The sequence below is a fragment of the Lutjanus erythropterus genome, chromosome 1, assembly GCF_056507025.1.
Source record: "Lutjanus erythropterus isolate fLutEry1 chromosome 1, fLutEry1.hap2, whole genome shotgun sequence".
NCBI lineage: Eukaryota > Metazoa > Chordata > Actinopteri > Lutjaniformes > Lutjanidae > Lutjanus > Lutjanus erythropterus.
Window position 1 is genome coordinate 3,652,185 of NC_139317.1, and position 12,541 is coordinate 3,664,725.

Below are 12,541 nucleotides of genomic sequence, written 5' to 3' on the forward strand. Positions count from 1 at the left end.
ATAATACACTGATTATGGGTAAATGTCTCATATGAACACACTCTTAAAAAATAAGATCCAAAGTATCCCTTTAAAGTTAATGCTGCCACCATCCACCAGAGTTACACAGGACAGAAATTCAAACAGATGGTAAGGAAATAAAAGTAGCACCATTAAGAAAATAATACATGATTCTAAGCTAGTACAGAACATTTCAGACATGATTTTCCTCCCCATAATCTAGTGTCAAAGGACATTTGTTAACTTAATTCCACAAAACTCAGATTCAGTAAATAAAAAGTGAGACTGGACTTGAGAAAATAAATGTCATGATTCAGCTGAGGGCCAGTCTTTCTGTACATTGCGTTCAGAATTAGAGATTTGAAAGCATATAGGTAGCCTTTACTGTATGTATGGATTTGGTTTGACTTCTGGGTTGAACTAGCATGTGTGTGCCATGTTTCCATTATACAGTAGCTCCAAAACCAAGGGGGGAAAAAACAACACTGGTCCATTTATTCTGTGAACTGATTATAAAACCTTGTGTGCTTTTATTTCTCTGAATTCTGCGGCTTAATTAAATTAATTTATTTACAGCGCTCTGAATAAACCGCAGGGAGTCGATTCACTGGAAAAAACATTGTGCAACTCCATTATATCGTTCATGTCATGAATGTGTGACAACTGCAGGCAAACACTGTAGTTCCACATGCACATTGTTACTGTGAACATTTCAACATGATTCTCTTTTTTTCTTCTTCCATGTGACAGTTCTGTGTCAGTGCTGTGAAAAACATCAACTTGGTTTTGGTGCATGTTAAATCCATAATATACATAAAACTGTAAATACAGCTTCAACAACTCTGCCTACAATTCTCAAGTGAAAAACATGATAGCACAGATTTGCTTTACGGTTTAAAGTGTAATTTTGGTGTTTTTAAACCCTGGTCCTATTCTTATTTTGGGGTCTGAATGACTAATAGGTACAGAAAGATTTAGAATTGGTCCAGGATATTGGCTCAGCTGGCAGCCATGAAACAGGCTGCAGTGAATGAAACGTAATCCTTCAGGGGTAAATGCACCAGTCACAGTACATCCACAAAAAGTGCTTGTTTTGCCACCGACAGGCTCAGATTGTTATTCTAAACTTCTGACAACATTATGGAAAAGATCCCTGCCTGACTCGGCTAACTCCTGGCTAATCCAAAAGTGCACAAAGAGGTGGAGCATGGGTGGAGCTGAGGCAGCTGAATGAAGTGGTCACCCAGCAGCTAGCCACCAGATAGACTATAAGTAAATGTGAGCTTGATTGTAATTTAAACACGAGTGCTATAAAAAAAAAACACCTGGCCCCATACAATTGTCATGAATGAAAAAATTAGCTATAACATTTTAATTGCTGCTGTATAGTTAAGCATCTTGGATCTAACCTCAAGTGGACAGTCCAGGAACATTTGTGAACCTCTGATTTTTAGTATATAGAAAATCTCTAGTAGATTATCAGTGTGTTTTCTTGCCAGATTCACTGGCAAGAAAACACACTAGAACAACTAGAACAGATGCCAAAACTTTTGCTGCAGATCACAACCCGGCCTTGGAACACAAAGCCTGCTTCATGGCTGCCAGCTGAGGCAATCTACTGGATCAATTACAGTTCTTTTTGTATCCCTTAGTCATTTAGACCCTAAAACATGTTTAAAAAAGGGCCCAGCTTTAAAAATACCAGAATTACCCTTTAACATTGTATGACTGACCTCTACAGAGAGACATAATTAACTTACACAGTAAATAAAATAATAGAGTTCGACCAATTAACTGGTTTGAATATTAGCCACTGCTATAAAAACCATTTGTCAACCTGCAGTGAATGATGCTGACAATTCATAAATTACTGGAATTAAAGTGGTTCTTTAACAGAAGAACTACTGGGATAATGAGAACATGGCACCTGAATCCAAATGAACTGACTGACTGATCTTTATGCCTCTGGACCAACCACACCACACTGTACGTTCAGCATGGTCTGCCACACAAAAATTACAAACTATGAGACAAAAATCAAAAGTTCAATAAAAACCTGCCTATGAGACAGAGGGGATAGTCACCATACTGTACACTTTCTACAATATCCATGTCCATTATGAATATAACAAGTGCATTCACTTAAAGGAATAGTTGAACTTAAAACAAATTCTTGTTTTTCACTTGTGATTGGGCCAAATTATTCAGAAACAATAAGAGGACAAACTGGGCAAATTCCTGCAGTTTACAATTCGCATAGTGTGCAGATAAAATGCCAGAGAATTGGACTGGGTGAGTAAACTTTTTGCTTAATTAACATTATTTGTTTTTATAGGAACTCAGATTATGATGAACACAGCTTCAGTGAATAACAGAGATTTGTTTTAGGTCAACAGCACCCTCTAGTAACGTTCTGATTCTTAATTTTTCAGCAATTTTTTTTGTTTTTAAATTACTGTACTTCTTTTACATCAACACAACAGTTGATTAGCGAGTCATCGTTATTTACAGGGGGAGGTGGGAGTGATGAGCTCCACAGCTTATGCATTTAGCCTCAGAGACTGATCCTCTCTCCTCCTGGAGGAGATATCGATGTCTATCGAGTCTTTACCCACGATGAGTCGGAGGCGCTTCGCTGGAGGAAGTGGAATGAAATCGTCTTCGAACTCATTGTCGAAGTAGTCATCGTCGTCGTCGTCATCGTCATCATCGTCCTCCCCTTCCTCGTCCTCTTCAGATGAGGGATCTGCCAGGACCTTTTGGGTCCGATGTCCACCATTTCTGGCCTCCAGACTCTGACCCATGTCCCCATTATAGGACATCTGGTCCGCCTTAGTCTGGGATATTCTGCGTCCATCGTCCTCTCTCTTCAGCTGAATCTTCAGCTTGGTGGAGTTGCTGTGCACCACGGGGGCGTAGCCGTTATTCAGTTTGGCGATGTATGAGCTGCCTTTGTCCTTGTCGTGGTCCTTGCTGAACTTGATGCTGATTTTGCTGGAAGAGGCCGAGTTGACCGTCGAGGCAGAAAGGTTGGAGGAGCCAATGGGATCGTTGGCATCATTGGTCTTGCTACTGCTGCTGTCCCTCCGCCGGCGGAGTGTCAGTTTGGGGATGCCCGTGTTGTTCTCCAGGATCAGCTGAGCGTCGTATCGCGTGATCCGCCGCTTCTTCTTCCCCTTGTCCTGTGACCGGCAGCTACTTTTACTCTTGTCCCTGCGCAGGGATTTGCTGCCGTTGGCGACCCCGTTGTAGTCCCTGTGCCGGTCGGTGAAGCTCAGCAGCATGTTACCACAGTCTGAGAAGTTTGCGGCGTGGCCAGCAGCCACCGGCATATACGGCTCACCGTACGAGTCCTCACATTTAATTGTCCGCTCGGGCCTGAGCCGTGTCAGCCGTTTCCGCCTGGTACACGAGCCTCGTCTGGCGTAGCTGGTGTCTAACGCCGGCTGCTCCAGTCCTACACCATGGTGGAGGTACTCCTCCATGTCAGCTGGCTCTGTTTTAATGACCACTCCACCAGGGACTGGGCTCAAGCCATCCATTGCGCTGGCTTCCAGCTTAACGCCAGCTGCCGTTTCCTGGGCTTTTACGAGGGTCCGTGTGGACCTGCGAGTTCTGTACGTCGAACACTGGCTGCCATCACTGCTTTGCACATGCTGTAGATTGCCATTCTCCTTGGCAGCGTTCCGGGTGAGGCAGCCCCGCTGTCCTAGTGTCTGCTGAACCAGCTCCGGTCCATCCTTCTCCTTCTTGACGGTGACACCTTTACACAGCGACACCTTTGAGTCCCTGAGACCCAGCTGGCAAGTCTCTCCTTTGGCCAACGCCTTGGGCTCTGCACCCCGCCTGCGACTCCGCAACTGGACTTTACTTAGTGAAGGCTTGGATTGGGATTTTAGTCTCTTTGGTACCCTGTTATTGTTTACACGACCTTGTTTTGAACATGAGGTAGTAAGGGCTCTTGACAAAGTCTGTCTGGATTGAGTCCTGTTTTTATACTTCAGGCCAGATGATGATGATGTTCTTTTTCTGGCAGCTGAGTGGAAAAGATAAAATGTTGGACATTAAGAATCTATATGTTGGCTTGGTGATATTTAAAAAATTCTAATATATTTTTTGAGATAATTCTACTGAGAATTAATGGTACAATAAAAATTTAAATACAACATCATTACATGTGATTACAAGAATAAAAACACTGACTGTTCAGGACTTTATAGCATAAAATCTTTATACTGTATATTGCCCAGCTATATAGTACTTAAAGGCTCAGTGTGTAGGATTTAGTGGCATCTTGTGGTGAGCTTACAGATTGGCAACAGCTAGCGAACCTCAGCGGCTGCAAAATGTGCAAAACACCAGTTATTTTCACGAGTAATTGTTTAGTCTGTATTATCAAAAAGAAATGTATAAGATGCTCATCACAATTTCACAGAGCCCATCTGAGGTCTTCAAATTGCTTCTTTTGTCCAACAAACAGCCCCAAAACCCAAAGATTCTTCACTTACTGGCATAAACGACAAAGAAAAGCCAGAAATATTCACATTTAAAAACTGAAACAAGCAAATGTTTGACATTCTTGCTTGAAAAAGGCCTGAAATTATTAACTTAAAAAATGAAAATAGTCAGTAACCAATTTTCTTTGGATGAACTAATTTGATTAATCGACTACTCATCGCAGTTCTAGAAGAAACATGGCAGCCTCCACGGTAGAGGACCTGTGCTCATTCTAAGGTAACAACAACTGAATGATTCATCCATATTCTGCCAATCTTACACACTGGACCTTTAAATCAATACACTTGTGGAGTACTACCTTTACTACACTGTACGGCCACATGGGATCTTCTCTGTCCCACAGTTTTTGATCTCTCTACAGTAACTATGGCAACGGCCTGAAGAGATTAAAGTTTTAGCGGACTCTTACATTGATGTGTTTTTGGCATTTCCTGAGAGTCTACGTCGGTGTGGGAGCCCACTGAGTGACTATCTGAGTTCCTGTTTCCTTCCCCCATCTTCTTCAGCCTGTTCAGACGTTTATCCGTCTCCCGCAACCCGTACTTGCTGTTGATCACTGGCACCTCCACCGGCAGTCCAGCTTTGGATTTGAAAGCACCAGTGCCCCGTCTACACAACATCAACAACAAAGAGAGAAAGATAAATCACTGAAAGTTAAGAAGTTGCTGACAGAAATAATTTAGCTTCACATGTGATTAAAAAATACTGTATTAAGTTTATATTTTCATTTTTTGGCCCAACACAGTTTATCTGTGCCTTACTGGTCATTGGTCTTATCAATTTACTCAACTATAACACTGTTGTTTTATTTAATGGCACCAAGACTATATAAATTCAATCTGTAAACGACACCTTAAAGACATTCTGTATGCATTTATTCTTTCTGTAGTTCATAAGCTGTTGCACCTACCGTTCACATGTATAGCATTCACAAAATTCATTGTTTTCCCCAAAAAAACCATCTCCGTAATAACACGAGATTTCCTCTCCTGGTTCAATGTCCCTCAAAACCTTCACGCAGGCTGTGTCCCGTCCTGTCGATACAAACTAAACAAAAACAGAAAAATAAAAATGTGTTTATTTACTGAGTTACCACAGTGAACCACAACTGATCCAATTATTTCTTAACCACAGTTCAGACCAAAGATTCACAACAAGGTGAGTTAAAACATGCAACTACTTCCGATGCACCGGTCTACAATGTTGTGAAAATCTGCCAGTTTACACAAATGTGCCTAGATGAGACAAAGCACCATCTCAATCGTAATGATTCTCTGTGCTTCTGTTCTGCCGGCTTCTCAGGCTTGTTTTTGTAGCTGGATATTATTTGTAGCATCTTAAAATATGAATGAGCACAGTGACAGTGAGTTACTTGCTACAGGTGCATCTCTAGTATTAATGAAACGCAGAACACATAAAAGGTGCGTGTGGGGAGTGTGTGGCAGAGCGGAGTGAGAGAGAGTGTCAGAGTGCGATGGTGAACGTGAGCGGAACAGAGGAAAAAAGTGAGCAGTGAAGTTGTCAGTTGAGCTGTAAATTTTAAGTCTTGTGCAGGGCTCAACAATAAGGACTGCACACTTGCCCAGGCCAAGTAAAATGCCATGTCAGGCAAGTAAATCAGGCAACTCACTTGCCTAAAAAAAAAACAATTTGGATAATCGGTTAAGTTTTCCTGTAAAATGTCAGAAAATGCTGTTTTAAGCCTCTAAAATATGGAGATTTCAAGCATTTTCTTAGTTTATAATATTAAACTGAATAACTTTGGGTTTTAGACTGACTAGAGATTTAGAGACGTCTTTCAAAAAACTGGGATGGAAATTTTTCACTCTTTTCTTACATTTTATAGGCACCTTCAACAGGACAATTAACTTTAGACTTCGTTATTTTTTTATAACAGCTAATAAATAAAACAATGTTTACTGGGGGAAATAAATATTCACATAAGACAAGTAGATTTCTGACCCACTTGCCTGAGAAGTGGGACAAAAAAAAAAAAAACATTAACGCTGAAACCTGCTTAAACAGACACGGCTGTTTCTCAAATTGATGAGGTGAGCCTTTCCTTCCTCCGTTCAAAACTCTGCTATTACTGACCACTGGTAACTTGATATTTTGAGCTGGAGGCGGCACAGTGAGCCAGCCTGAGCTGAGCTGAGACGGGTCAGTTCACACCACGGCAACTTTTCTCTGCAACATCCTAAAACTGTTTCATCTGGTCGTGAATCTATTGGTCTGAACTGACCTTAGTTTTTTTAAAACACCTTTTAAAGAACCTACCTTGCAGTTTGGTCGACAATCTGAAAAATGAAACAACAGAATATAGACATGACATTAGTATCCTTACAGAGAATATTGGACTAGTGGAAAAAATTATCACATGAAAACACAACCAAACTCAGGCATATCATTACACTGTTAAAATACTATTGACACCCAATCACTAGAGACGATGTGGACTAATACCATGATTGATGAACGCAGCTGGCCCCAGCCAGAGCTGCGCACAGTTCTTGCGGGTCGAATACATGACACTGAAGTCATTCTCCCCATGCCGGAGCAGCATGTTCTCCTCGCTCTCTGAAAGCTCAGCGATGCATCCCACCAGGTACTCGATCTTGTCATTTCTTTTCCTGTAAAATGACACGTAGGAGAGTTAAATGCGTTTAAGGCTAAAACAGCATGCTGACGAGTGATGTAGTTATAATTAGAGGATAGTGTACAATGAACAGGTCATTATTACTGAGAAATAAACACTGATATGGTGATACAGGACAGAGGAGAGGGGTCTGAAAAATTGTGAAGAGATATTTTGTGCTATATCGCTGTACATTATCACAATTATTACATGGTTACTTACCTAACAACAAAATAATTTAATACAAAATATTTCTTTAAAAATGATTTTATGGCTTTAAAATAAATTCATCACTTCTTCAGAGTCTATGATTAGAACTGCATCCATAACAACTGTTTGTTCTTCATAGCAACGGCCTGTTATACATAGCAACAGTTTGCTTTACAGAAATAAGAAGAATGCTCTAATTGAATGGAGAACAACCAGATGAAGTATTAAACAGAGCCATGTAATAGTCAGAAATAATAGATGGTGTTATATCCTCACCATTCCTTTGTTGCCACAATTTTAGCTCCATTTTGCTCCGATGAATAGCGATTACAAGGGAGAATCTCAAACCCGCTGTCTGTGGCAAACATCCGCAGGTACACAAACACCTGTACAAAACATTGAGTTAAGTTCTCTGATTGTTTGGCTGCGTGTGACTCTGTAAGATAAATCGGGTGGATTTTAGATAATATCTTTACATGCTGCTTGAAGAGCTTTTCTTGAGCTTTCGTCTTGTGGAGAAAAAGATTTCGGGACCAGTCTCCGGATGTCAAGGATCTGAAAGCTTTCTCCAAATTGTCGTGTTTCTTGAAGCGCTCGATGACGTCCTTCAGTTCCTCTTGTCTCCCCTTGATTGGTCGAAATCTGTGGGGACAGACAAATAGCAAAAAAACAAACAGACATGAATATCAGACATAAAACCATTCATTCTTGAGAAATGGGACAAAGCTGTATATTTTTAGGGAAGGATTGATTTTCACTCTTTAATTTTGATAGAAAATATATTTAAAAAGAAAAATCACACTCTTGGATATTAAACCTTGTAACAGGCCAGTCTCCTTGTGATTTATTTATTTATTTATTTATTTTTATTAAAAAGCATTTTCTGCAGTTGAGGACTTGCATTTAGTGAACTCAGTCAGACACACAAAATCATTAATAAAAAAAAAATTATATATATTAAAACAAAAACCAAAAAAACCCCACACACATTAGGTGTACCATGATTGTTTTGTTGACATAAACCTGTTTTATAAATGCTTCTGGACATAAACTTGATGAAAATAACAGATGATTTAACATTTCATTTTATCTTAATTTATCTATTGATTTTCTCATTTTCTATGATGATTTCATTTTTGTATATGTTCATTTGGATTATATTAACTCAGTACTAAACTGTATTTTTCCAGAAGGTTATTATGTTTGAAAATGTTTTTATTTTGAAAAAACAAAAAATACTTTTTTTCTTAAAGTAATAATTTTTAAAGTTCTTTTGGTAGGATATGATTTGTCCCAATTCCCAAGAATGGGTGAAATACAGAGTAATCTAAAAGTATTTTGCCTGCAAAAAGGCTTCATGATCATCAATTCAACTGAGACAAATCTGCTGACCTGGTGTTCATTTTATGGGTTTGAAAGCCCAAGTATGGATCCAGGATGAGGCTCGTGGTCAGATCATCATTCTCACACAACTCCTTGGCAGTCATTCCTGAGGAGGGCACATAGCGCCTCTCTGCCTCCAGACTGGCTGCATTAAACCCTGTAAACACAGAATGATTAGAGTGTGTGTGACTGATGAGGGGTCCAAACATATGATGATAACATAAACATGTTCAACTTACTGCGGCTACATCTTCGGTTTCTGTTTTTGTTGTGGCGCAGGGACGCTCGCTGTGAATGCTGAGAGCGAGTCTGGCTCTGGCTCACAGGTGGTTCGCTGGTCAACTTGTTTCCGTGTCGTCTGCCATTTAATACCATGTTCTTGGATTCGCCCAGCCACTTCATGCCCACAAGCCCCCTGGTCCAGTTGCATTTAGTCTCCGAGATGAAGAAACACTCTCGAGTGGGGAAGACTGGGGTCTAGAGTTTGAAACCTGAAGGACGGACAGAAACAATAACTATTACTAAATGTAAAACCAAGAAATTTTATTAGTTTAGAGACTGAAGAATAGGAAGGAAATGGGTAGGTGTTACCAGCTCAAAGACTACCAAGACTAATAACAAATAAACAAAAAATCAACCTAAGAAGATGTATTCACCCTGTGTCAGAGGACAAGATATGAAACTTTTCACAGTGAATTAGAAATACTCATGATAAGAAATTAAATATCATACTTGTAGTAAAAAACTACGATTATCACTATTGCTGTGGTACTATTAAAATGTTATTAAGTTATTAAGACTTTGCCCTGTTCAAATTTGTTGCTAAATTGCATTGTTTTGATCATAAGTGAATAACTCCAAACATAAATATGAGATTGCATCAAAAAGCCTAGAGGACACACTGAGATACACATATGTACTGAATGCAAATATGTGTCAGATCACTCCGCAGGCAGGACTGTATGAACAACTTTTGAATTCAGTTCATTTAAGTCTGCCAAACTGTAGTGAGGAACCAACTGGTCACAGCCATGACCAAGTAAATATTCCATGACCATTAAAACCTGCACCTGGCAGCTGGTGAAATGCCAATGTGACCAGCATCAGACAGTTTACTCAGTGATGGCCGGTGTTGTTTACACTACCACAGGTTGAAGATACACAGGAGAGCAGTGTTGAGGAAATAAGTTTAAAATGATCCTGCAGCGCCACTTAGTGGTAACCCCAAACACTGCACTGGCTTAGTGTCAAGTGCAACAGAAACGTCTTTGGTGCGATCTATCACCCCTGCATATAAACTATTGCTTTTTTAATGTATACACCATATAATCACAGAAACACATTACATCACATTTAGCATTACTCAAACACACTATAAAATATTTATACTTCTGTCATACGAGTGATGTAGTCTCCAAAGCGCTATTGCGTCGCCGAGACATCATCTCATTTGTAATCGATGCATAAAATGCATCACATTTTCAGCTAAGGAGCTGCCGTTAGCCACAATCACACACAACACGACACACGGATGGGGTCAGACTGTGGAGACCCGGAAGGCCACACCGACAGCTGAGGCCGAGATTGTATCAGAGTTATCAATATAGCTCGCATTGTTTGCTAACTGTCGTCTCTCCACCCATACACTCGGTTAGCACGGAGCTAACCTCCAAACATGCTCGCCCGCGACGGTTAGCTTGCAGCAAACGCCGGTAATTTCCAACAAGCAAGTTGGTGCCACTAACCAATATCGAAACATTGGCAATTAACCCACAATTCAACAGAAATACAGCAGAAGAATATCACAGGGATGGTGATGCACGGCGATGGTGATATTTAACGACAGTATTACACCAAAACACTCATCTCAAGCGGCTTCGACATGTTTCATTATTCCGCTAACGTTCCGCAGATAAAACCCTGGTGGACAGAGTTTGTTAAAACTCATCCCCGGATTGTAACTATACGAACCTCAGTGAATTATCTAATAAAACCGTAACGGTTCTTCATAGTTTGTGTTAGCTAGCAGTTGATACCAGATAGCAGGTCGTGTCCAGAGGTAACCCCAGACTCCTGGAACATCTCGCGAGAGTTATCATTTAAACCCAACCGATGATCTTCTCCAAACCCTGAGCGAGTGCCTCATATGCCAGTAAACCTCAGCAGATCTTCATCACAGCGGTTTCACATCACAAAACATCACACATAGGTAAAACACGCACAAGTAAGAAACAGCGCGTGTACATCTCGCGAGAGTTAAGCAAATCTAGGGTTCCGCTCTGGACACGAACACGCTAGCATCAACTTAACTTAACCAGGTTGCTAACTTAGCTTCGTTCACCGTCAGCTAGCAACAGTCGACATAAACACAATGCCCTTTACCCACTAGCGGTATAATGTTTACTTACATGTGGAACAAATACTCGTCGACAACAGCCGATAGTTATCTGCACTCATGCCCCAGTAAATAACCAGCTAACGTTAACGTTCTGCTACCTACCTGCAAACCACTAGAGCACAACAGCTAACACTGGCCAAGATACCCTGCGTTAGCTTGGACTGTTTGATGTGGAAGCCATTAGCTAGCTTAACAGGCTAAATCTGTAATTTGTGAACGAATTAAAAGTTAGTTTACGTGCCGATACCGTTATAGATGCGATCTACAGCAGCCACCAGAAGAAGCGAATAAGCAGTGTGTCGGTGCAGGACAGTGTTATTGATCATCACGGCTAACAGTTAAATAGCAGTGAGCTGGAAGCATTTTCACGCGTTGGTAGCGTTAAATGTCTTGATTCGACAACAGAAAGAGAACAAACACAGAATACTCACTATGTGATTTTGTACAACAACCACGAAATAAAACACCACTCCTTCAAACTAATCCAAATTTGGCACGACACCCTAAACGAAAATATCACAGGAAACACATTTTTTTTTAGACATTTAACATTAAAATTCAAGATGGCGGCCTCGCACAGGAGAGAGGGAGAGAAAGGCGCAGCACAGCCATCCAAAAGAAAATAGATCCAAGAAATACGCAATCGTTGTCGTCCGTCGAGGCCGAAACGAGAAACAGTGCTCGAGGATACAGTTTTATACTTAAAAAGTGGACCACGCAGTCGACTTTTCGTTGCTATTTTTGAAAAGATGTCGAAAATCGTTATCTTAGTCAGTGCCAGTAATTGTCGGATGTACACAAAAGTAGTGCTGCATAAACAAACCTCTTTACGCTTCCTAAAGAATCCAGTGGTAGTGGGCAGACAACAGTGAGGTTCTCTTGCCTGTTTCATGCAGAACCTCACCAGAACAAGCTGGATCAAGTGAACTTAGAACCACATCTAGACGGGAGACACCCTGACTTCTTCCCTTCACCGCACTCTTATTTTGATTAGAGTCCCTCCTCTTCACTCATCACTTGTTAATGAGGGGAGCGCAGGCTCGTAAATAAACTGTTCCTCAGTTGTTCCTCTACAGAACCAGACGCTGTTACCAATTGTTCCACATCATTGATTTATCCTTTCATTAACTTATTGAACTGATTTTTTTTAAAAGTGAACACCCACCCTAGATTAATTAAAAATATTTATAATTACTAAATACATTATTGCTGTTAAACTTTGTATTATGTGGCTTATAATTTTAGTCAGGGCTGGGCAATATATCAATATTTTATCAATCTATAAATATAATATCAATGTTGTGATATGAGATTAGATATGGTATCTTGATATGGAATAAAGGTATCTTCTTCTGTCTTTAAAGGCTGCAATACAGTAAAAATATTTTATATTTTCT

The 12,541-nt window shown here is 40.3% G+C and overlaps 1 protein-coding gene across 6 annotated transcripts; it reads right to left on the reverse strand.

Moving 5' to 3' along the window:
• Positions 1–493: 493 nt before the first annotated feature.
• kmt5b (lysine methyltransferase 5B) lies at positions 494–12,171 on the reverse strand. 6 transcript variants are annotated; one of them, XM_084722075.1, is made up of 10 exons: positions 11,968–12,171; positions 8,986–9,237; positions 8,756–8,903; positions 7,840–8,005; positions 7,640–7,749; positions 6,982–7,148; positions 6,796–6,815; positions 5,429–5,565; positions 4,928–5,127; positions 494–4,036 (listed from the first exon to the last, which is right to left on the reverse strand). In XM_084722075.1, exons 2-10 carry the CDS (start codon positions 9,146–9,148, stop codon positions 2,541–2,543), a joined length of 2,607 nt encoding a protein of 868 aa, XP_084578201.1. In that variant the 5' UTR covers positions 9,149–9,237; positions 11,968–12,171; the 3' UTR covers positions 494–2,540. The 6 variants fall into 6 exon arrangements, with proteins under 6 accessions (XP_084578201.1, XP_084578219.1, XP_084578193.1 ...); XM_084722093.1 differs by having other exon boundaries at positions 12,049–12,152; XM_084722067.1 differs by lacking the exon at positions 11,968–12,171 and adding an exon at positions 11,576–11,748.
• Between the last annotated feature and the right edge of the window lie 370 nt (positions 12,172–12,541).

What these genes read in the sequence shown, in the direction of transcription:
- kmt5b (XM_084722075.1), bottom strand. Translation starts at nt 9,148, where the DNA reads ATGAAGTGGCTGGGCGAATCCAAGAACATGGTATTAAATGGCAGACGA. An exon ending in ACCCATAAAATGAACACCAG is followed by an intron (nt 8,006 to 8,755) that starts GTCAGCAGATTT and finishes CTGTCCCCACAG; the next exon opens with ATTTCGACCAATCAAGGGGA. An exon ending in GAATGCTATACATGTGAACG is followed by an intron (nt 5,128 to 5,428) that starts GTAGGTGCAACA and finishes GATGTTGTGTAG; the next exon opens with ACGGGGCACTGGTGCTTTCA.